Here is a 27,706-nt window from a genome sequence, read left to right as displayed (position 1 = left end):
GCAACAGTGACCCGAGTTTTTTATTCTCTCTCCTTGACATCACTAACTAGGTATTTTTCTTATCATCTCTGACTGGGGCTTTTATTATATGGACATCTCTGACTGGGTCTTCATGTGTGGATGCTTTCTAACAAATCAAATCTAAACGTTTAACTTTATTAAACGTTTGCTTGGAACATTAATGATTAAGATCACCGAAAGCCCGAATTCTTCATACGTAATCTGAATTGACGTTGCCGTATCAACTAAGACTTTGCGTTCATCACTGAATAACAGAAATACGTAAACCATTATTAAATGCAAACACTAATTGGTTTTGAAGGTCAAAACGAGTGATGTTAATGTTGCTCACCATTGCTTTGCTTTTATATAATAAATATTTGTTTCTCGAACGCAAAGAATAAGTGCACGAATAATTGAATCTTGCATTAAAATAACACGCTACAACAGTACCCCAGAGGCCGTATTTTGTAAGTGAGAAACATGTTTATTCCTACGAGGCTTGTATGCTTCGATTTTAATACCTACGCAAAAGAACAATAAAAGAAAGCAATCGATGGGCAATAGTTCCTGATGATTTTCATATTCCATTATATATTAATTTTCAAAGAATCCGAAGGTTAGTGATTTGCACCTTCTTCTTCGACTACCTTACAATGATGTAGTCAGTTCCACGCCTATTGAAAACAAAATCTTGCTCTTGCCTTTCTTTGAAAGATATGAAAGTTGATTGTATGATAGCGAAAACACATCTAAAATAGAATTGGTAATCATCAACATGGTGATCGTTAATTCATTAATTGCGTTGAAGTTGGTTCTATGAAATGCATCTCAAAGTAAAATAATCAAATGGAATGATACTTCGTAAACACAGATTTAAGTAAAAAATTTCCTATGTATTAATGTTATATATATATATATATATATATATATATATATATATATATATATATATATAGAGAGAGAGAGAGAGAGAGAGAGAGAGAGAGAGAGAGAGAGAGATAAACACACATGGGAATGGGAAATACATATATTATCATTATTTCCAAATTTCGTCATAACCGAGATATAATATTATGATTTATACTTACTTTAGATTTCGTTAGAAACGGAATTGTCCGTAATATTTGCTATCGGTTATGTACTAATATTAGGGGGCCCAGGGTGGCCGAGTGGTCTAAAGCGCTCATTATTACGGATCACTGCCATCTCACCTCTGTCTGCGTGGGTTCGAGTCTAAGATTCAGCGTGGGTATGTGAGAAAGCTTGCCAGTAACTTCTCGTGGGTCGGTGGTTCTTTCCTGGGTTCTTCCTCCAACATTAATACTGGCCGCCATGTATCGCCTATCGTGTGCTGCAAAATGGCGTTAAACCCTACAACAACAACAACATAATAATAATAATAATAATAATAATAATAATAATAATATTATTAGTTACATATGAAGGCCTGACCTGCATAACTTGACTACACACAATGCATTGCCTTTAAATGTGAGACCATGACCTCAAGATCCAAGCTCTAAGAGCACCTGTTGTACAATGAATCGTGCTGGCTTCGCAACGGTTCGTCCATAGCATGAATGAAATGGATGTACGTTTAAGGATACAAAACTAAATACAAAGACTTTAGCCAAATCTTCAACTCATATTTGCTATGACCGTGACTTTGTCCCCAGGATCAAAACGGGAAGAGTGCTTATCACATATATCTTTGTCTTAGCGTCATAATGCTACATCCTGATTATCAGATAGATGTAAATGCCATACAAATTATGTTCCTTGGCTTCGTTGGACAAGCCAAATTACCACTGCCAGAGTCGGGGGCGTGTAAAAGCTTTTCAAAAAATTCTATCTGCTTATATTAGAGTCTTATTTATTTCGTTCTTAAGGAAACAACCGTACCAAAGAAAAGCAGAATTAGCAACTTATTTCGTGGCTGATGTGCCAGAACACTTGATTTGTTGGAGTTTCTAAGCATACAAGATGATCGAATATCAAATAACCTATTGGTATGTAATGACCTTGTTGCAGGAGGATTGATACCATGTTTCTAGCACGTGCTTTGACTCCAATGTTCTAAAATAAGGGGCATACTTTCATTGCTTATGTCGTTCCTGGAAGCTGCGGTCCAATCAACCAGAAATTTACCAAGATTTTCCATTAACTATGACATCATACCCAAGTTGATTACGAGGAAAATCATACGTCAAGAGCTATACTTTATCCTGATTTTGTAAAGAACCTCATTGATTTTCCTGCACTTGAACATGGGTGTTATTTTCAAGCCGGAAATGAGTATTGTTTCTCATAAACAGTCATGAAAATAGGTCCTATTTCCGGATTTAAAGCAGGTGATAGTTTGGCTCGCCAAATAGTATTAAATCAAGGTCAATTGACTACATCCTAACAGGTTAATTACATTTGAATACCACCTCAACGTACATTGTTAATAACCCTTACAGCTGAGTATTTACACATTTCTTTAACTGTCTTTGCAAAATGTATCTGTTTTCAATAGCAGAAGTCCTTTAGAGTGTATAAGAAGCAGGAACCCGGATGTCACTCATACTATTATTAAACGTCATAGCCGAATTACATTTAATGTCGATTCCCACTATGAACAACATCTATTCAGGACTACTTGATTATCTTTCAAAAGTATTTTTCAAAAATATTTTTGCTTTGCCATACAAATGAAACTAAAACGATTAAAAATTTTTCACACCTACCGCAATCTTGTTTTAGTAACATAATGGTTCCAAGCTAAAAACTGCTTCCTCTTAGTAGGTCTTTTGCTTAACAATGCATGTCGAAACATGAAATATTCACTCATAGAAACTCTCAATAGTTGTGATAAAACAGTTTTATAAACTATATATATATATATATATATATATATATATATATATATATATATATATATATATATAAAGATTGATGCTATCCAAATCAATAATACAGCAATGTCTCTGATTCATTCAGAAAATAATCGCTCTCACAAGGTTCGAAGCATCGAGTGGAAATTTCTGCGTCTCACATTTTTCATAATTATCATTAAACAAGAACAGAAAAGAAACAGGCTAAACTTAAATCTGTACAGAACAAATATTTATTTAGTTACCTTTTTTGCCAGCGGTAGCGGTACCTTTAATGAAAGGTGTATTTTATATCTCCTGTTTTAAGCCGTGTAAAAACCTGGGTGTATATATTTGTCCGTGCAAGATGGAATTATATGTCACTTACTTGCACATCAAAACTCATTCTTTCAGCGCTCTTAACGATAACATATTTTCCAAAGCTTATTTTCCTCTAAAGACAAATTTTCATCAACTTATAACGGACCATATTGGGAAAATATTCGATAACTTCACATTCGCGTGAAATATCTTTGATTTAGTACCATTGATCAAAACATAATTAAAAGCAAATTTAAAGGGGGTTTGGTATTTTTGAAAATGTCCAGTATCTATAAATGGACAAGAAACATGTCATTAATTTTTTCTGCTTCACCTTACTTGCCAAATAGTGGGGAAATATCGACACCTGCGGCTTCAGTCAAGTTATTAACAGTTGTTAACACTGAGTGCATGCTACAGGGCACAGATGCTAATTTAAGAATTCAAACGATGAATTTCAACTGCAAAAGCATGCTAAATGTTTCAGAGCTGTAGATGTTGCTCAATGTAGCCGGCCAGACCTTCTCCTTGGTCATTACTTTAATTCAATTAATTTATTTTCGTATGTATTTATTTATTCCTTTTTAATACTTGTAAGATGCGTCAGTATGAAATGACAAATGATTGGTATAAAGCACGGGTACTTAATACTTGTAAGATGCGTCAGTATGAAATAACAAATGATTGGTATAAAGCACGGGTACTCCGCATATGAACATCCATACTATTATTTTCTATAATCTCAAGTACTAAACAGGTGTTATGTTAATTTAAATGTGTCTGTTTTAAGTCACAATTATCCATAAAGTAAGACCCGTGAATATGATGCAGCTATCGTGATCTACATCTTTGCCCTAAATTAGGAACACATGCACTGGCATACCCGCAGACTGGCGGAGACACAGTGTATCGAATTACCATTTTGTGATAGATATTTTGTTTTAGTTTCTTAAAACAGACACAAAGATATTGTAATAACAGTGATCCATGCACTGTTTGTGGTTTCCGTTCATGAATCACAACACAATATTACTTCTTGCATTCGATAAAACCAATAGATACTGAGCTTTTACAAAGCGATTGCTTGATATTCGGTATATGTCTCGAAAATAACACTTGAAGGCTCTTAGCAGTAAACCTGTAATTACATTCTCTCAATTGTCAGAAACATTCAACGCATCGAGCAAAGTCCTTCATGTAAATGGAAAACACCCACCCCCATGATGCCAATAATCGTAAACGTCCAAATGTACGAGTTACTAAAGCATTAGCTACATTAGCTTCATATAAAAATAACACCTGTCAAGAATACGTTCATGAACTTAACACGCATGATACAGGTCTCTCATCAGTTTAATGTTTAATGCCCATTAAGAGATAGTTACATTTTCCTTCCCTAAGGACAGCTACAACTAATGATTTTGATCTCGTATTTTATTATCGAGTAAATAGGTCTGACTCATTAGATGAATGTTAAGAAAAGAGCTCTATATACGCATGTATATATCCTTCATAAGCGATATTAAGAAGGGAAAGGTATGCTTGCATAGGAACGAAGTTTAAAATTAAATTACAGACTGAATAAACCGCAGTAGCGTAACATAGTGTAACCAATTTATAACCGTTCACTTCCTTAAGCGTATATACTATAAAGCACAATTCTTATAGTTGCGAATAGGTTTAAAACTAATAAATGTCAAGAAATAAATTTTAAACATTGTTTGTAAATTATGTCCAACACAAAAAGGGCATATAAAATACATACGCATTTTCTTTCCGGGATTTCACATTTCCTGCGACACATTATGCGGTTTAAACCAATCTAAACCCTGGTCACAAAAGCTTGGTAAATGTTTTCAGGACAGTATTTGGTTCCTTGTGATGCGTATAAGTTCAAAATAATTTAAAATGGATTGCACTCTGAATCCCCCTTATAAAGCTTACAAGTGAGCGAAAATAGGACTCAGCAAATAGGGAATCCTTGTCATTTAACAACAGTTTCTTTGCTCACTAGAATCTTAGATATAACACTAAGATTTTAAAATCGAGAATAGTTTGTCAGCTTACACGTTCAAATCATAACTTTTCTGTGTTTGCCTCTTTGGGTTAAAAGAAAGAGTTTTTAAGTAGAAACGTACAATACATCGAACAAGTTTTGAGTAAATACAGCAAACCTGAGCTTCTTATATTTAAGTTCGATATTCTTGGCTTTAGTCATAAATGTTCTATGTTTTATGCGCTATAAAGACGTCGGCAAGTTTTAGTTCTACTGTTAAAAATAATACACCATATTGGATATAATAATAATAATAATAATAATAATAATAATAATAATAATAATATAATTGCAACGAAAACGATATAAATGTTTTCAAAGAAACCTCATAAAATAATTAACTTATCAAGTAGAAACAGATTCGAACTTAGTTAAGAGACTGAAGGTCGGGGTTCGTGTTATTCGCAGTCCAGTGCAAGTGCAAGTTTTTGCAAGTTTTTGTTTTGAATCTCAATCACGGTCAGGGAAAGATTTATGTTGATCGATATGTTCTATATTGTCCATCACACACAGACAATGCAGCTACAACACTATAATCTGTGAAGTTTTCCGCACTGTGCACTTTTTCATAACCCATGGAGGGCAAAGGACAAAGACTTTCAAAGTATGCGTGCAATCTCGTGCAATTTCTTTGTCGTGAAATGTCTTCGCAATCTAATTGGGAATTATTAGTTTGACTATATGTCATAATTTCCTTCCGACTGGAGAAGGTTTATTAACATTTTAGTGGTATTCAGAGGTACATCAACACATCATTATATTGGAGTAAAATGTTTACACCTGAGACACATTACAGCGTCTGACCTGTCCTGGTCAGCAAACGGGTTAAATGTTCGTGAGTTCAGCATGCTAAACAGTCAGTATACGCAGTTCCAGAGAGATGTAAGGAATGTATTAAAACTGTTCTGCAAGTACCTTTTTGCAAGTACGGTGTTATAATGATCGTTCAAGAGATGCTATCAAGAACAATGAGCACAAGTGTAAACGAGATTAACGGTTTTCTCGTCAAACAAATACTTATATTATACAGCCTTTTCACACTTTCAAAACATTTCGAAGGAGGGGTGTGCTTGCTATTCAGGTACATACAAGTAAGTGAAGTAATATTTGTCTGCGTTAATGTGCATGCTTGTCTCTCTTCTTTCTGCCACTGAAAACAAACAAAGAAACGAAGAAACAAACCAACAAACAAAACAAAAAACAAAACCCCAGATGGAGACTGGTTAAAAATGTCAAAACATGCTTGGTCTAGATTTTCTGTGAATGAAGACATTTAATGTATATGAGAGGAGCAGCCTTTTGTAATGCATGCGCAAGTACTTCCATTACTCGTTGTAATCCAAGTATCTGAATGAGTAACAGCAGTTACAAGCTTTAATGTACGCTTTGACCGCAAAATATCTTCTAATCCACCTACAAAAAGACCCACTGGCTGCTTCGATAGGTCGCTATGTTATAAATGTTGATAATAGACCAATTGAAGTTACAATCTATTACTGGAAAGTTTAAAAATGACCGGAACTACAGATAAAACAACAACAGCAACAACAATAAAAACAATAAAAATTTAATTAAAAGGACGCAATTTTTCTTTAGCGGAAACTATTTATAATACTACTTCGAAAGTTCTAAAACTGTAATGGATTACAAATAAAATGTGCTTCTATTCTTGTCTAAAATACTTTTTTTTGAGACCGCGGGTGCGGTAGGTCGTGGGTTCGATCCCGTGTTAGTCATAGCAAAGACTTACAAAAATGGTACTAACAGCTGACTCGCTTGGCGCTCAGCATTAAGAGGCCAGTGTTACAACTAGTCGGCCTGGTGTCAGGATAATGTGACTAGGGGGGACATCATGCAACATGTCTGCGATACGATGCCCCAGTGCTAGGCATCACTATAAATTGCCACGCTGCATACATTGTAGCGATATGATTGAAAAATTGTTAGAGCTACCTTAAAATCGACATCACACACATACTTTTTAAAAACTTGAGCAATATGTGTTACAGGTAGTTGTGTGTTGGCTATCTCCAGTTTGAGAAAGTGTGCTTCTGCAATTGAAAACCAAATGCATGTAACATTACTTCTTGCAGAGTTGACTGCGAACCGCTATAAATAAAAAACAAAAAGATGTTGACGTATTTATCTCTAAATATATCTTAACCGCCAGACAGGAATCTCCTAATCATGTGCTTCAAGAAAGGAAATGTTCTGATGGAGAAAATAATGCCTTACCTACAACTCACATTTGCTATAGCGTGAGACAACAGGTCTCTTACACAAATTCCAGATTAAGTGTGGAAATATTGAAAACAATTTACGTATATCATTCTCTCATAAGCCAATTCTTTTCATTCGCACATTCTCGTTGATTGAATCTAATTATCCATCATTCCTTCTAGTCGAAAATAAAATGTCAGCTTTATATACAAGTAGTTTTAGTCTTAGATCGGATGGAGAGAGAGAGAGAGAGCAATGGAATGAGTGGTAAGGAAAATTGAGATATGTCTTTGACCAAATCATTTCCCAATATATGCGCGAAACCTTATCACATAATTCTGTTCATTGCTAATATGCAGCGTTGACATCACTTCCTTACGCAAGACCTCAAGAATGAAAGCCAATCTGCTCACTTTCTGAAATATCAATACAGTCGGGCTGCTAGACTTTTGGACTGCAACCATAAAACTAGACTAGTTGTTTGACTTCTAATTCGTAAGATAAATCTTGCAATCTGATAATAGACATCAATAGCAATAACAGCAATAAAAAAAGCAAAAAGTCAGTGGTGAGAGTTTTCATTAACGACGCTTACTTATTCAATCCATTACAAGTTCTATAATAGGATAATGAGCTGTGATTTCCATCACTGTGACGAATTTGTTTTATTTATCTTTTTTGTAGTATATATTGGGCATTTTGATGATCGCATTCGATATACAGAGCGAGGAATTTTCCACTTTCGTCATTTATAAGAGACGATCCATTGGTAAATTTAAATATTGTGTAGTGAAATTCAATTTGAGGTAGCCATTAATAAAGAGTATTTCAGTATCATAATAGAATTGCTTGAAGACTCTATTTTCCATAATTCCCAAGACCCCGGTTTCAATAAAATTCACTTTTTTCTTTCTGTTTTCAGATTGATATTTTTTAATATATTTCTTATCCAATGAATATTCAGTAGAAATTACGAATTAAAATAAAATCATACTGCATTTTCTGGAAAAGAGCTCGTATTTTATATTTCATAATCAGATATTTAAATATACTGGTGGGAAATTTTTTATCGTCCAAGTAGCGATACCACATGTATCGCCCCAGTGGCGATATAATTTTAACATTTTTGAAACTACTTTCTTCTTCCATTTATGAAGCATTATTTGGCAACGCACATGTATGTATGTATGTATGTATGTATGTATTTACATAGTGTGTCAGTATTATAGGAGTTTTAAATGTTAGGAAAACGTTAGAAAAATGTAATGAACACTTAAAACATTTAAAACTCCCATAATACTGACATACTATCCAATAACATATTCCTACGAATGTTCAGTCCCATAAAATGACAAAGCCGTTTAAAAATACAACATGTAAAAACACTATGCACGTTTGATACCTGTAAATTGCAGTCGGAGTTGGAAACTGAATATCCTGTTATGAAGATGAAATTTGCTATTTAACTTGTTTGTTCTCTTCAAATATCGGTCGAACCCTAATATTTCGCTGTAACGAGAGTTGATTGTATGAAGAGAACAAGCACATGTGTAATGTTCATTCGACTGACTCAGTATCAAGAGGATTATGTTTGGATTATAGCCGTATATTATAAGAAACAAATGATCCAGTCAGACACCAATCCCAAAATATGCTGTCTTTCCAAGAATAATATTATCTTAATTATCCATTGACGAGAATAATTTACATGAATTTAAAACAAGGCCGTGGCCATGATATGCAGTGCTATATTGTTTTCCAATAAAACAATCGGTAGATAGAAATCTGTTGCATTTATCTTTTAAGTCTTTTTTCTCAAAAGATTCGCTGAGGCAAAATATTTTTCTTCCTGCCAGTCATTGGAGATATACCAGGCGTCTGGAATTAATACAAACGAGTTAAATGAGTATCTTAGAATCGTATTTTACATAGATCAATTTGACTGAATCGTAACTGTTGCTAAACAGGTTAATATTTATGTGTCTGAGCGTTCTGTTGAAATAACGCATTCATGGATACTCAATGGTTTCTGTTCCGACTTGAAATGGATAGACTGCGTATGATGTTGTCAAATGCATCTCTCATACCACTTCATAAACGTCCATTCTTTGTGATCAGGAAATGGATCTCATTTAGGCATAGGTGTTGAAGATTAAAAGCTTCGAAATCTCCTTTGGTACATTTATTAGATAAAAAGAGTCATGATTATTGAAGGCTTATATTGGATTTTGTAGGATACAAATAAAAACAAACCTTACGGTTGGATTGACTTGAGCATAGCATTATATAATTTTTTTAAAATTCATGCAAACAAAACTATGGAGCAATTCTTTAAAAAACACAAAAAAGAACCTCTGATACAAACCTGGACATATTTAGATCTTGTGGATGTCAACAATATTTCAGATACCATTTCGAAACCCAGAAACAGTTGAAGGAAACGTTGACACAAACAAGATATGTCTAGAGCGGAATGAAATATTCTATCGACAGGATATATTCAAAGTGAGTATATTAATCAATAATGTATAATTTCACATTAACGTTTCATTTATAAAGGTCATAATATCACTTTTGATTCTTTAAGAAAATACTGACAAATACAATATTATCACAGTTAACATTCGTAACATTTGAACTAAAATCGCACAATGTATGCAGAGACTAGACATTATTAGCTTGTAACACAATACAGAAACTATTCTTGTATTTACGTGCCCTTCTTGTTTGCTTTGACATCATTTCTTATTTATTTTCTGTCATCCAATTTTATTAGTAACTGAAATTACATAACTTGACATGCTACTGGATTCTTGATGTCATGAAGCTTGAAAATCAGATCGGCATGATACATGAAGTACCTTCGCTTCCTTCTGCGTTTCATATTGCCTGTAATCAATTCGACACGATGCAGGGAGTACCTTCACTTCTTCTGACCGTTCATATTGTTTGTAATCGATTTCCAGGGCTGCCGTGAACTACGATGTTGAATCATTACATTTTAGTTTCCTAATTCAGTTTTGTAAAACATAGCTGCAGCAACACACTCCGGATGCTACCATATCACTATTAATGTCTGTCTTCGTAGACATGAGTAGGCATTCTTTTGTTAAACACTTATACCGTGAAATTATGGTGATGTCAGTAATATTTCATTATAGTGTTCTTCATGCTATGTTATGTATATTTGATATAAATATATCTATTTCAGTTTAATTGTTTGTCAGTTTTATTTCTTTTTTTATTTTTCATTACATGATATTGTAATGTAAATGTATTCACTAGAGATGATACTTTCTTTTAGCAAATAGTTTGAACTTGACTGTTAGTTTATAAACACCAGGCGTTGATCTAATGACCTTGTTTCAGAATTTGTAGCAACCTTCGCAAACAAGTTTTATTTTATTTCAAAATTATTGGTTCCTTCCAAGGTCATGATGGGACTTTATCTCTAAGATGTAACAAATATTTTTATTTATTATTTTTTAGAGTGAAATGATTGGTTTTTATAAGGGTCACACTGGGTAAACGTGATCTGTAAGAATTACTTGCTTCTATAACCTTCCAGAAGATGATCACGTAACCCCTTGTTTGCGTTTTAGAAAGACCATATAACCCATGTTTTGGAGAATTAATCTCAGTAGACGCTGGGCTGTTAAACTGTTATTTGCATGTTGTGCTGTTTGGAGTTATTTCAAATTACTTGGTTTGGAGTTAATTCAAATTACTCGGATTCAAAAGGATTAATTCTGTTATTTATCTGGAAAATACGTGTACTCGGGTAATATTGTGGAAAAAGAACAGTTTGTTTATAAAAAATTTATTCAGCTATCAGAAACCAAAGAGACAATTCTTGTTTCTACAAGGAACTGTAGACTTCAGCACTACAGATTGAAGCATACGTCATCGTCTTTCATCTTGGATTCTTCGTCGGGATTCCAACGTGAAATCAGTAGAACATTTTGTTATTAGGACTTCAAAAATGTTATTCTTGGATAATTTTGGATTTGATTCTATAAATCCGTAAGTTCATATTTTTTCATTTTAACATAATTTTTTTCCAGGGAAATAAATTATTGTGTCTTTTCAAAGCTTGTTATTTCCACTCTTTCTTGTGTTACTGTTCATTCGAGCCTAAACAAGTTACATAAGAAATTGTGAAGCTCGTCCTACGAATTATTTTGAATTAATGATAGAATATTTCAGAAAACCTATTTTTGTTAATGAAAGGTCATTTCCCAACGTTTTGAAATATTTAGTGAAATCGGCAGTCTATTTCTAAAATGTCATCAAAAGTAGAAATCTTTCTTTCAAATCCCACCCAGGAACAATTAGATCTTTTCAAAAAGATGACTTGATTTAACTTGCCAGACAGTACGATCTTTCTGAAGTAAAGGCTTCCTTAACGAAATAGGAAATAAGAAATAATTTGGTTCAGTATTTGATAGAATAGAATGTTTAGGATAAAAGTGCTTTGGTTTTAGTCAGTAAGTCTCTATCAGACTCTGACAAACAAAAAGTAAGGAATTAGAATTAAAATACAAGATGGAATTGGAGCTTCAGAAAGAAGAAATAGAAACACAAATGCAGTTACAGTTGGAGAAACGGAACTAACAAATGATATTGGAGAAATAGAAAGAACAAATGAAATTGGAGAAAGAACAAATAGCAATGTTATTGCAAAAAAGAATAAACAAAGCAGCAATTTGAGAAAGAGGAGAGAGACAGGAAGAAAAACATATGCAAATGCAGTTAGATAAAGAAGAAAGAGAAGAAAAAAAGACAAATGGAGTTACAAAGAGAAGAAATGCAAATGGAAGAAAGAGAGAAAGAGAGGGAACACATATGTAAAATGAAGGAAATGGAACTGGAAAGTGAACAACACACTCATACTTCAAATCCAAATTTAAATTTTGATCTTGCAAAGAATATTAGATTAGTGACAACTGTCAGAGAAAAAGATGTAAACAAATAGTTTGCTCCTTTTTGAAAAGGTCGCTGAAAACTGAAATGGCCTAGGGAACATTGGACTCAGTCATTACAATGCGTACTCCCTGGTAAGGCTAGTGATATCTACAATGCATTGCCAGTTGACCAAAGTGGTAACTATGATATGGTTAAAGAATGCATCTTAAGGGGTAATGAGTTAGTCCCTGAAGCCTATCGGCATAAATTCAAAAAGTATACAAAAGAAGCTGGACAAAAACATGTCGAATTTGCTAGAGAAAAAGAGCAGTTATGTGATAGATGGTGCTTAGCCAAGACAGTTGAATGAGATTATGAAGGTCTCAAACAACTTATATTACTTCAATATTTCAAAAACTGTGTCCATGGTAACAGTAAGTCTTATGTTGACGAGCATCAGATTGAAACCTTGGAAAATGTTGCTTGACCTGCTGATGAGTATTCTTTAACTCATAAAGTTCCTTTTGTAAATAAGACTTCTACCAACCTGACTTCTGGCAGAAAAGTATTTCAGCCTTATACAAGCCCTTCTAAAACTCAAACTACCACAACGTCTGAAAAGCAAATTTCCGAGTAGCTTGATTCAAGATCATTGTCTCTTTATACGTGTACCTATTGCAAGGAAAAATAACACATTATTTCTGATTGCTACATATTTAAAAATAGGCATCAGAATCAAGACAGATCTATTCCAAATTTTCTAATTTCTAAGAGGTCAAGGTCACGGTCATGTAGTGAAAGCAAAACATTTGTTGGGTCTAATAAACTCCAGTCTGATTTGAATATGGAGAATTATGTACCTTTCATATCGAAGTGATTCGGCCAATCGTATCTCTATTAATATTTTAAAGGACACAGGAGCTTCTCAGAGTCTTTTATTGTCAGGTGCTTTGCCTTTTTCTGAAAAGTCTTCTTCTAATGAGAGTGTTCTTATTCAGGGAGTAGAGTGCGGCTTTGTTAATGTTCCTCTCCATTGTGTAAATTTCTCATCAGACTTAGGCTCAGGACCAGTGACTATCGGAACAGCCTCTGTTTTACCCGTTGAGGGCATTCATTTATTACTAAGAAAGGACCTAGCTGGAGACAAGGTTGTGGTTAATCCACTTGTAACTGACACGCCTTGCTTGGATCAGAAAGTCGATCCAATTGAAAAAGAATTCCCAGATATATTTCCTGTTTCTGCAGTTACCAGAGCTATGGCAAAGAAAGCCCTTGAGAATGATGTTGATAATGAAAGTATTCCTTTAGCTAACACATGCATTGGTCAGGTTTTTGATGAGGTCACTTTCACTCCTTGTTTGGATCAATCAGAAGGTATCGATCACAGTGATCCTCTTTTAACAACTCATTCTCTTTGATCTAATCAGGGTGATAAACTGCAATCACATGTCTTTGAACAGAAAAAACAATCCTGAAATCTCCTGTTTGTTTCAGAAGGATATTAGTGAAACTGAAGATACTGAAGTTCCTGCCTCATTATCTCATTAAAAATGGAATTCTTATGAGAAAATGGAGACCTCCCGAGGTACCTGCTGATGACGAATGGTCAGTGAACTATCAAATTGTAGTTCCAAAACCTTACAGACAGGAAATACTTAGTCTGGCCCATGAAACTCCATTGGCTGGATATTTAGGAGGCAATACAATTTATCACAAGATTGTAACTCACTTATATTCGCCAAAAATCAAAAGGGATGTTGGTAAATACTGTAAATCTTGTCATACCTGTCAAATGGTAAGAAAACCAAATCAGAAAATTCCCAAGGCTCATCTACAACCTATTCCTGTCTTTGACGAACCATCCAGTAGAATTATGGTAGAATGTGTTGGTTTCTTACCTAAGACCAAGTCAGGTAACCAATACCTCTTGACCATCATGTGTGCATCAAGAAGGTTTCCAGAGGCAATTCCCTTGAGGAATATAAAATCTAAAATGATAGTAAAAGTTTTTGAAAAGTCTTTTACTCTATTTTGCCATTCAAACTCTATCCAATCGGGTCAAGGGTTGAATTGTAGGTCTGGAACGTTCCAGCCTATTCTTCTTGAATTTGGCATTCAGCAATTCAAGTCAGAAGTGAAATTATGGTTTGACAGAACTAAAATGTAGAGAACTGTTGAGTTTTGTAAAAATGGAGTTCTGTCTCTCTTGCTCATTCTTCAAATTTTTCTTCAGATTAGACATTACGACACTTACTAAGTTAAGAAGAAAATGAATGAGTTAAATTATAATAATAGTGCCCCTGGTATATAAATAAATTATAGGAATACCAGTATATTGAAAGAAAGCCAGGTTAAACATGACATTAACGTAGTTGTACCTGTCACACTCAGTGAAGATTTATTGAAGGAATATTGGATTCTACTGATATTGGAGTGACAATTCTTCGGAATTCAGACATCATAAAAGATCTAGACCAGAACCTTTCCTATTTGCAAGAGCAAGAAAGAAATGAACTTAAACATTTATTATTTGAATATGAGCACTTATTTCCAGATGTTCATACAAGGACAAACAAAATGTTCCATGACGTTGAAATTGTAAATTCCAAACCTGCCAAACAACACCCGTACAGGATGAACCCTCTCAAACAGAAACATTTGAAGAAAGAAATTCAATGTTTGCTAAAGAATGAGTTTATAGAGCCCAGTAAAATTGACTGGAGTTCACCGTGCATCCTTTTTCCAAAACCAGATAAATCTTTCCGTATGTTTACAGATTAAAGGAAGGTGAATAGTGTGACAAAACGGATTCATTCCCATTACCAAGAATCGATGACTGTATTGTTAAGATCGGGAATGCCACGTATGTCACCAAATTTGACATTCTAAAGGATTTTTACAGATTCCACTAACGGAAAGAGCAAAAGGAAATTTCGGCATTTGTGACTCCATATGGACTTTATCAACATAAAATAATGCTGTTTGGGATGAAAGGGTCCCCAAGTACATTTCAACGCCTCAAGAATATGATCACCTCTGGTCTAGACAATTGTCATGCTTACATCGATGGTGTCATCATCTACAATGACACCTGGAAAGAACATTTAGGAACAATTCGGAAATTCTTTGGCAGACTCACATATGCTACATATTTAATTTGTATCAGGGTGAATTCTGGCTTGCTAGTGTTACATTTCAGGGACACATCGTGGGACATGGACATGTTAAACTTATAGATGCTAAGTTCAAGGCTATCTCTGAATTTCCCGTGCCTGTAAATAAAAAGAAACTGATGCGATTTCTGCGTACGGCCGGATTCTATAATTGCTGAACCCCTGACACATTTATTGAGAAAGAAAAACAAGTTCCTTTGGACTGAAAAAAGTCAGGATGCTTTTGACAAATTGAAAGTCATACTTAACAGGGCACCAGTTCTTACAGCTCCAAATTTCAGCCAATCTTTTAAGCTGTCTGTTGATGCAAGTGATGTTGTGGTTGGATCAGTTTTGATTCAAGAAGACGAAAGTGGTATTGATCATCCAGTGTGCTATTTTTCTAAGAAATTAAATAAGCACCAAAGGAATTATTCAACAATCGAGAAGGAATGTTTGGCTTTGATATTGGCATTACAACATTTTGAAATTTACCTTAGTTCAGCTCCTTTATCGATTATTGTATTTAGTGACCACAACCCCCTTACTTTCATCGGCAAGACAAAACATAAAAATCAAAGACTACTAACATGAAGTTTATTGTTAAAGAAATATAATCTTGACATCGGACACATCAAGCGAAAAGCTAATTTAATAGCAGATGCACTTTCCCGTGTATTACAATGTAGTATTTCATGCAGTCTGTGTAATTTATGAGTTCATTTCTGTATGGGGGGAAGTGGTATGCATATTTGACTTAATTATATCTATTTCAGTTTAATCTTTTGTCAGTTTTATAAAAAAAAATATTAATTACATGATATTGTAATGTGAATTTATTCACTAGAGATTATACCATTTTTTTATAGAAAATAGTTTGACCTTGACTTTTAGTTTATAAGCACCAGGTGTTGATCTAAATCCTGACTTTGTTTCAGAATTTGTAGCAACCTTCGTAAACATATTTTATTTTAAAATGATTGGTTGTTTTCAAGGTCATGATGGGACTTTGTCTTTAAAATGTAAAGAGTTTTATTTATTTTTTTGTTTCTTAGAGTAAAAATGATTGGTTTTCGTCAGGGTCACACTAGGTAAACGTGATCTGTAATACTTACTTGCTTCTATAACCTTCCAGAAGATGATCACGTGACCCCTTGCTTACGTTTTAGAAAGAACATATAACCCATGTTTTGGAGAATTAATCTCAGTAGACGCTGGGCTGTTTGTTAGTTGTAAGTTGTGCTGTTTGGAGTAATTTCAAATTACATGGTTTGGAGTTAATGCAAATTACTCGGATTCCAAAGGATTAATTCTGTTATTTATCTGGAAAATACGTGTACTCAGGTAATATTGTGGAAAAAGAACAGTTTGTTTATAAAAGTTTATTCAGCTATCAGACGCCGGAGTGATAATTTTTGTTCCTACAAGGATCTGTAGACTTCAACACTACAGACTACAGCATACGTTATCGTCTTCCATCTTGGATTCTTCGTCGGGATTCGAACGTGAAATCAGTAGAACATTTTGTTATTAGGACTTCAAGAATGTTATTCTTGGATAATTCTCTGATTATGTTTGGATTTGATTCAATAAAACCGTAAATCCATATTGTTTCATTTTTGCATACTTTTTCCAGGGAAATAAATTATTGTATCTTTTCAAATCTTGTTGTTTTCACACCTTCTTGTGTTACTCTTTATTCCATCCTAAACAAGTGACATAAGAGCTATTACTTGCTGAGAAACACAATATACTTGGTACACAATCTATTCAAAAATTTAAACAAAAACGAAACAAACGAGACAGGTTAAGTCTGAATGCTGTGAGAAGTCTGGGTTAATGTCTCAATTTATCGACAAAGAAAATATTTATAAAGGTTGAACAATATCCAGAAAATAAGAGACACTCTTTAGAACAGAGAATACAACCAATGCAATTTTACTAAACGATGCTAATGGTGCATGCTGACGATTTAAATATTTGAATAAAGGATGATACACATGATGCTCTTCTAAAGGGAGGAAGCATTACGTACTTTTTGCATTCGTAGCTTTTAGTACCTTCACAGATTCTACACATATATCATATTTTAGACGTAAGCGAAGAAACAATGTGAAACGTTCACTGTTTATATTGACAGGCATCATCCTTGTTCAGTTTTTATTGCTGTAGGAGTGGTAATGGTAAAAAAGTATTTTCTAGATTTCCTTCGCTCAACAGTTCAATTAACATAGATACAGCTTATTATGAAATATCAAATTACTGTTGTTTTGATTCTTGTTGCAAAGGTTATATCTTACACAGTACTGTATAGTCCAGTGTCACAAGATTCATCAACTCAAGAATATTGAGACAAAACAACTGGATAAAGAATTGTAGCAGAGAATGTATTCTTACTCAGTGCAATAATAAACCAGTTAGTCCATTCAGTACGTGATTAATGGTTGTAGGTTGTAGAAAACTAAGCTGATAAACATCAATAATATATATCAATGTCGATTCTTGGATTGTATGAAAATATTGCTAGCGGAAACCAGGCTGCCATGATGGGACCTTGTCGTAATTATGCAAACGTAAGGTATAATATTAAGCCCAACTATTGGTACTGGATTTGATAAATGTTGGTAAGGCTTAAAATGTAGTCAGTCAGATTGCTGGATTCCATTCTTCACTGAAAAGACTTAACGGTTGTCTAATCAGCCTGCGGGATACAATTGTTCAGTTAATTCTAAACTTAAGGTAAGTTGGAGAAATCAAGGTCTTATTAACTACAACCTGTCAGATACACATCAAAATACATATGTTGAGTGTATGTTGACTCTGACAAAACGGCATGACATATTGATAAAGCTTGTTTTGTTGTGGCATATATGTAATAACATGTTGAACCGTGATGCGACATAATATGCATTCTGTTAACAAACTGGGAGAAAGGAATTTCAGTAACAAATGATTTGCTAATTGAAGCTAATTTATATAAATTAGGGTAACCATTGCTAACCGGTAGTGTAAAATTCCATCGTATTCTTCTTATATGAGTACTAAAATGAGAAACTTACTTTTGTGTTATAGATATAACAAATTAAACAGAGTATATGTTTTTATATTTTAAAAAGGATTTTCTATATTGGTTGTAATACTGAACATTTATTTATGAAATATTTCCCACATACTGCAATAAACCAGCACACTTCAATTAGGCAATAAAAACGAACGATAAATATGTATTTCAATTCAAATTCGAAGTTTTCAGAAACCCAAGATATATCCAATATATTTTAATTCACTCCATATTAATGACTCAAAAGCTAGGTTCTGTAATACGAAATAGCGGGAGAAAATGTTTGACTCCAAATTCAAATATTGAAGCTGGAGAAATTGACCTGTATGAAACCATTGTTAACAGAAACAAGCAAAGCTTGATTGCCAAGTACAGTATATATATATATATATATATATATATATATATATATATATATATATATATATATATATATATATATATATATTGAAGTTGACTGTAGTTCCAGTGGTTGGGCAAGCATTCCAACTTCGATAATTACACAACTACAGTCACATAATCTTTATCCTTAAATTGTTTCCGTTTAATTTTATTTCTGCTGAAATCTTTTGAGGAACTTAATGACTTAAAATCAAATTTAGCATGATGTTTTCGATTAAAAATACGCTGATCGTATTTAAATATCACTACGTTGTAATAAAATGTTACAAAGAAATGGTCCCTTTTGATTTAACGATTTGTCGTTTAATTTCCGCTGAAAAACATTTAAAGAACTTCAAAGATTGAACTCAACATGAGGCTCCATTTTAAGAAGACTTAATGTATATTTAATATTTACTTCAATATTTGTTGGAATTATGGACACTGTTTTTACTGAGACATTCGCATTGAAACTGTACCATTTTGGTGGAACATACTTAGCATGTGGGTACATTTCTGATTAGTGAAAATGACCAGGTTATATATATATATATATATATATATATATATATATATATATATATATATATTTAAAGAACAATGTTGGGTTTTAGTTTGTATGATAATAGTGATGATTTTATAGCATTTTGTGTACATATTTCATCTGCCTCTCTTTTATTGACTAAGTAACCCGTTTTTATGTCATTTGGAATGGAACTGTAGACGAGAATATATATACAAACCTATAATATGTTTTCAAAAAAAAATTTCATCTAAAGATACACAACAAAGCCATGTAAACGTTCTCGATTTATGGTGGGATTACAGCTTCTTGTATTAAAAACAAATTTTCCTTGCCCAACATAATTTAGCATGCTCGTGTGCAATGTTTTATGAAGATGCGTGTAATTCGTTTTTAACTCTTTAATACATAAAGAAGGATATGTTTATACTTGGTATTTGTCAGAAATTAAATGAAATTGTTATAGGGTTTCAAGCGTACATGATTAAAAATAATACTCAAAATATTAATATTAAAAATGTAAATATTCCACACGAAAAATGTACTTTATTGTAGCACGCTAGTATATATCCGTGGAATTAACTAAAACCTTCTAATGTCGTTTGATTTATTACTTTATTAAATACTATAAAGAAAAAAGATATCTCGAATATTTAATTGCTTATTAATAATGTTAAAAGCATACGATTTACCCTTCATGTAAAATAAAGGTTTTGTGTTGTGACTAATGTTGAATTTGTTTAGATATGACATCCAAAATGCCATTGAAATAAATTAAATTCGTTAATATAAAGGATCGTTCGTACCACTCGTGAATGCATTAATTTACCCACCTCAAATTTTAAAAATGGAAAAAGATTGACATCTTTTTCTTTTCTCATGATAGCGTTAAATCAAGGACATCAACTGAGATACCATTAGTTCCGAATCATAGTGCAAACAATCTATTGACAAGTGTTATCATATACGTACAACATTGGAATTGCATTAACTAACTAGGCATATACTCGGATAAACTAACACGAATGTATTTCATTGTGCAATTAACAGATTAAACAAAACTTGTGGAATTTGTGTACTTTTGGTCTTTTATAAGACTCAAGAGATCAACAGAAATATGTGAGAGAGAAAGCAAGTTTGTGACATTACATCAATTTTGCATACGTGATATTGCAAGATGTATACATTAGTCATTAAGTGTAACAAATTATAATTACCAAAATTGTACTTACCAACAGTAAAATTGAAGTTTTCCAGCTTGCTAGCTCTCATTCTGGCCATGTAATAAAATTCAGAATCGTTGCCCAAATAGTCATATTCAACAGACAGATCCTTGACATTAATCTGGCCGTTTTCTGTGCGGTACGCATACGGACAGAATAGATAATAATTCTTATATTCTTCTTTGTCATAACAGTTTCCTGCTGCAAATATCACTGGATCCCCCTCCACCATCGACCGAACTTGAGTATAGAAAAGGTACTCTGAATTCAGCACTTCAGGGCTGGCTTTCATCCATATTCTTGTTAAAAAATTCGCTTTCGTAACTGCAACTAAGGCTTGTTGCCTGAATCTGTTTTTGCCATATTGTTGGATGACCCCTTGACCAAGGTTGTATTGTGTCCCTGCAGTGCAGTTTTCTTTGTTTCTTTCATACTTTTCCAGTATCTCCAAGAATTCAGCAATAACGTCTCTGTGTTGTCCTTTCGAATACGTCGTTTCTTCCGTCGGCGTCGTGATATCAATGTCGAATTCTTTAAACACCATAGCCGGCGTATGAATAGTGTAGTTGACCACATAACTGGTGACGTGGGACAATAGTTGCAGATAGAAAACATATTTTAGAACTTCGCGGCCAAACACAAACATATCAACATTCATTACAAGTTGCCTGTCACAAATTCTGAACACGTGTGATATCTACAGAGTATTATCCTTCTTTGTGATGAAAATTTAACGTATGATTAGGGAGTGAAGTTGTCGGAATAAATTCATTTCTCAGCTACAATTTACACTCACACTTAATATACATGCATTTATATATATATAGATACATAAATTCTTAAGGAACGTTGCACTGATTCACACTATTGCAATTCGAAACTATAACAATTCTAATTCCAATCCACGATCATCTTACAGCTGAAATCACTTGGGAGACGATGTCTTTCCAATTATTCATCATAATAAATACTGTGTAATGGAAGTCAATATGTTGTTCTCTTTAAACACGTTTCACCAGAGTAGTTTAATATCTCAAATCACCTATCAATGCGAGCGATGTTGAGACCTGGACCAAAGAAACACATGATCGATATTCTCAGCCACGCAATATGTGTCAACGCAAGGCTTAACACGGAGGTTCTTATTATTGGTACTAATGTTCGTGCGTGTTTGGAGCTGCTTTCATGTTCAACAATCGATCATAAGTGGTAGTAATTTCCAGTTACCTGTGGTCTAAATTATTTAAATCCATATAAAGATTTCAAAAGAATTTTGGCTATCACAGAAAACATTCGTATTTATGTATACATTTAAGGTCTCAAAGAATATGACGAGCATATGTGCAGTAATATTTTAGTACCATTACATCTTTTCCTATGATGAATGACAGGTGGGTGAAAAATACTTACATTTTCCATTTCTAAATATGTTTCCATTATTTAGCTGCCTGATGTGAATAAAATTTACCATGTCCTACTAATAACATAAAACAAATGATATGTCCAAACTGTTGTATGTTTTCTATTATCTCCAAAACTACCCATCGGTGCAATAGCTGTTCTTATAGGTTACCATTTTCGTTGCATAATAAACTAATTATGATTATTATTATTATTATTATTATTATTATTATTATTAAAGCAGATTAAATAGATTTTACTCTTTCAGACAATGAATTTTGGAAACGTTATCAAGCAATACAAAGTATGACGTTTCAACAGAGAACATAATTTGATTTTGCTTGGCTGGGAGCGCACAAAGAAACGTACAGTCAGACTTTATCGATGAGTACAATGCAATAAACTTCTTTTCTGTCTTTTCCGAAATATGGACTACACTGTTTCCACAATTGTTGATTTTTATTTCAGCGCAAGCGCCTTATCATAACTTTAATTCTCCTCCTTATTTTAGATTCTATGGGCGAGTCAGGAGTGACCACAACTTTTCTTTTTCTGCACTTTCCTTCCTTCTTTGTGCGAATTTGACAATATAGCTAACGCTTTGCATTTGTCTTCACTAAATTGAAGAAAGATGATGTTTTGAAGCTTACTTCGGCCTTCTGCCACTGTCGCCTGCACTAAAATCTCTTTAGGCGGAAGATTCCTCGCTTATCTCTAGGCAAAGATCTGAAAAGTAAATAAGAAAAATGAAATCAAAGAGAGACTTTGCCATATTATGAAACATTCATCACAGATTTAAAAAAAAACATCGCTTTTTCTTGATAGAATAAATAATGTACCAAATACTGTCTACCAAGGCGAGTTCTTACCCGACAAATAACGCACAACCGCTGATAAAATTGCATAGAAAATTGTATTAGGTACTCCAGAGCAAAGGATCCGATTTTAGATTCATCGAGCAATTCAAGAAATTCCGAAGGAAATTGCATTGTCTAAGTCACGTCAGCGCTTTGGCCATTAGTTTTGTGGAAAACGATTATTTTGTTCATTGGTGATGTGCATTTACTGCTGCTGTCACGCCATTGGGCAACGAAGAATGCTTTCCCTCATTAGGTCTACGTGGGTTCAGATTGGTCTGTGATACCATAGAAATCAAATGATGGTCAAGACAAGAACTTAATGTTCACTTAGAAAGAAAAGGGAAAGAGCAGTCATTAATTGAGGTCTCTTGCTTTAACAAGACTAGTCATTACAAGTTTCCCTACCTTGCCTTAAGAAACATAAATGGACGTTAAGGAAGTACCACTTAAGGCCATGGAACAGGAACATTTTAACACGCCAAATAAACTATACGCATCCGCAGCTATAAATTAGAGAACGACGTCATGACGGGTGGATTAATCCCATTTAATGGTCATCATAATGAGAATATACACAGCAAAATTACGACTAGATCATATTTGAAATAATAACTCAGAATGATGTAAATTTCTCCAATGTTAATTTATCAAATTTACTTAATATGTTTTAAAAATAAATATACTTTATAATGCGAAACTTTGAACAGAGAAATATGCAGACTAACAGATCCACTTAATGGCAATGCACAATATATAAGGCTCCAAATACATGTACAATCGGTAATAATCTAATATAAAACCATAAATAGACCTTGATATTGGAGATTACGCGGTTCAGATTTCAACTTTTTAATGCTGGCGTTTGAGGTAAGAAAAACAGAACTTAATAAGAATCACTTTTCTAAAGTTCAGGCATTGTTTGACAGTGGCTGGTACGGGACTATTGCATTTGGAAACTAAAACATCTTTATTTGGATGAAGGTGGACGTGACTACAACGCTAGTATTGATTCTTCATGCGAATAGGACATATTGCAATGAATCGTTTACTTTCATTTGTCTATAAATCTTGTAAAATGTAGCTTCGATTATCGTGCGGTGGATGTGTAAATTACATTGCGCGTTTAATTACTTGATGCGGTACAGGACAGAAAACACATTCGTCTACAAGAATTAGAACCCAAAGGCATGAACTTTAAAAATGAATGGTAAATGATAATATATGAGAACTTGTCAACCACTAAAATTAAAGTCAAATACATGCACATAAAATTTGTAAATGTTTCCTCGTGGGCAGATTTCAGAATACACATTCTGTAGCTAGATGAACATCACCATGAATTAGTGCCGTTAGATTTAAATGGGGCACATAACTACATGATACTGTGGAAGTTGCTATCATAACGATTTTAGAAAATGAAAAACCTCAAAACCTCGTACAGTTAACTGGTTTGACACTAATTCATGCTTGAAAGTATAGAACAATTACGACAGCAATAAATGAGAGTATATATATATATATATATATATATATATATATATATATATATATATATATATATATATATATATATATATATTGTGTGTGTGTGTTAAATAAGATTTTTGGCAGCTGGACAGATCAGCAACTCAGTGAAATTGGCCAAGAGCTTTCCATATACACTAATCCCTTTTCAAAGCGGAATAAACAAAATTGAATTACAAACACAAGAAACGTTAAACAAATTTCTAACACCATTTACATATCCTAAAAAGCAACAGCAAAAACAACAACATCAAAATTCCAAGCATAAAGCTGTTCAGGATTTCATTCAAAGGGTGGCACATGGAAGTTTTCAGGAATATTGTTTTTAGTTTTTCAATCGCATGTATGTAGTTTCGTCCTTCTGTTTCTGTCTCTCGCTACTTAATGGATTAAAGCAACTGTGGATATTAGTCCGTACAGGTACATCCTTCTATTTGATTGGTCAGCTTCCACCACATACCGGACGGGAAAATCTTTAAATGCTACTTTATATGGATTTCTCTTACTGTTATGTTTGTTGATCTCCACGATTTACTGAATTGAACAAATTGTGAATGCTATTCTGTATAGATATGTAGCCTTCTGTCCAGTTTGTCGGTCTCCGCCAAGACAGGAGAGGAGAAACTTTACATGTTATCCCATGCAGAATAATTTTTCATTTATGTTACCTGGTCTCACCCACGTACTGTGTTTAAGAAACTTTGCATCTGAATAAAATGATCTCCCTCATATAATCGGATTGAACAAATATACAGATACAGTCTGTCTCGCTTGGTGCTCAGCATTAAGAGGTTAGTGCTAAGACTGGTTGACCTGGTGTCAGGATAACGTGACTGGGTGGGATATAATGCTACATGTCTGCGGCATAATGCCCCAGTGCTAGACATCACTATAAACTGTCACACTGCAGACATCGTAGCGATATGTCTGAAAAATTGTTAAAGCTACGTTAAAATCCAAACCACACACACACACACACACACTGAATAAAAGTATCTCCCTCATATAATCGGATTGAACAAATAGACAGATACATACGTAAAATGAAAAAGATACTAAATGTTTTTATATTTTACAAAATATATTACAAAATGCAAGTAAATACTTACTATATTAAAATATAATTTAACAACGTCCATGGTTATATTATGGTCAAATTCAAATTGCATAACGTAAGAAAATATTTCTTTAGTGATTAAAACATTACTTGCAACATACATAAAAAGCTCAACTACGTACAATTTAAAATTATTATAAATGTCCTTTGGCGGCGGAGGGCTGAATCCTACAACTTTTAGAAGCCTCCAAACGCCGAAATAAGCCCTTTAAAAAAAACGCGTTGACGCTTCGTTGTAAACGCAATTGTCGCTGCGTTTTGTTGTCGTCGTCGTCAGAGGGGCACCGCCTACAACTTCCAAACGCCGAAATGGAGAGCGGATCCTACGCCGTTGTTGCTGCGTTTTGTTGTCGTCAGCCCCCTCTGCTGCTCTCTAGCTGAAAATCGTATCTAACCCAACTCGAGGATATAAATTAAAAATTGCTTATACCAAATAATGGTACACTCAGAATCTTACACAGCCAGGCTGTCTAAGGAGCGGACAGAGGCACTTAAAAAATATATCCCTGTGAAGGAAAAGTTTAAAAAGGATGTGCAGTTGCAACAACAAGCACAAGTTGAGCATACAACTGAAGCAAAGGAATTATTTCGACTCGTCACTGCGGCCACTGAAAAGGTTTTAACTGCTATTAGGGACCCCGAAGAAAAAAGAAGTCTTGCTCAAATATTGCGAGCAGAATCTACATCTGACAGGCGAAAAATGGTTGCTCTTGAATTGAAATTTACCCCCGAGGGCATAGAAAAAATTGAGAGTTTTCCTCTGACAGAAGAGGCTTTCAGCAGGCATGCTTTTGGAAAGTTTGCTGCCGAAAATTATCATCGACGAGAACAATTTTTAAAACCCGAGTATGTCAAAAATGTAAAGAAAGATACCTGAGGGGACTGGGTGTATAGAATAGCTACGGGTAAATCTATAGATAGAACGGATACTTGTTATCCATTTTTCACTAATGGAATGGTAGACTACGATGCAGAACAAAAAGCAATAGCACAGCAGAGAAAAAAACAGGAAAAAGAACTAAAAAAAAAAAAACAGCGCGTCAGCAGCAACTGGCGGAAAAACAAAGAATAACACGAGAGCAAAATCAACAAACAAAGAAACGTCAACCTTCTCCGCCGGGACAGGAAGACCTTTCACTTCCTGCGCCATTGCAACAAATAGAGAAAAGACGACGAGGAAAACCTAAAAAACCACCAAAAATAACAGTGCCACACGTAGATGTACCTGATCCATCTTCACCGTCAGCAATCTCCTCCGATCTAGCTTTCTTAAATCAGTATCCCGGTGTTCGTCCGCCGTCTTCGGAAGAATCCTCGCGTCCGGAAGCTAGTGCACCTGATCCAGTTGATGCATTGTTTGGTCTGCCACCCCGGGTTCCGTCCCCACCATCGTCACAAATTACACTACCACCTGCTACCTTCCAGAAACAACTGAATTGGAAATCGGATCAACCACCCACTGGCAGCGGTTTTGGAATTCCCTGCCCTGATAATATTTTCAATGATGTGTCCCGGTTAGAAGTTCTTATCGGAGGAAGACGTGCCGGAAATAACTCCCCGGAAATAATTAATGAGGCCTCTGATATTTGTCGGAGATTATTTCAAGGCGGTGTTATAGATGCTCACATATATCAAGAACTCGTCGATGAGCTTGTTGATAGCGATTAGATACATGACAATAAATAATATAACATGGTCATATATAACAGACATACACCTGTGCAGGTCAGAGCAGTAAACTCACGATTACCAATCTATAGAGCAACTTACGAAGACGGACTTGGCGATACCGCTCAGCGATTATTTGCACGATTAGCACCAAAATTGGGCCCTCTTGCAAAACAATTATCTATGAAAGCCATTAATGTTGTTGGTGAAAAAGCTCCTGGTGCAATTGTTGGTGCTGCTGGCAAGGCACTCTCGGCAATCAAAGAAAGACTAGCGCGACTAATGAGACGCAAACCGGTGAATTTACCAACCACCGAAACCATCCCCGCGGATGTTAGTAAAATAATAAATCAAGCCGCAAATCAAAAACTAGCGGCGATGGAATCCGACGCGCAAAGAAATATTACAGCAAATTTAATAGCAGGATCATCCATTT

General features: G+C 34.3%; 1 protein-coding gene across 1 annotated transcript in view; it reads right to left on the bottom strand.

Moving 5' to 3' along the window:
- Positions 1–21,346, bottom strand: part of LOC149780953 (putative G protein-coupled receptor CG31760) — a 66,309-nt gene extending 44,963 nt beyond the window's left edge. Inside the window, exon 1 of the mRNA XM_089938054.1 lies at positions 20,710–21,346. Coding sequence (XP_089794180.1) covers positions 20,710–21,346 — 637 coding nt within the window. The remainder of the gene's footprint in view (positions 1–20,709) is intronic.
- Between the last annotated feature and the right edge of the window lie 6,360 nt (positions 21,347–27,706).

Source organism: Sinohyriopsis cumingii, chromosome 16 (assembly GCF_028554795.1).
Source record: "Sinohyriopsis cumingii isolate HCF-2022 chromosome 16, ASM2855479v2, whole genome shotgun sequence".
Lineage (NCBI taxonomy): Eukaryota > Metazoa > Mollusca > Bivalvia > Unionida > Unionidae > Sinohyriopsis > Sinohyriopsis cumingii.
This window is presented reverse-complemented; position numbering and strand designations above follow the sequence as displayed.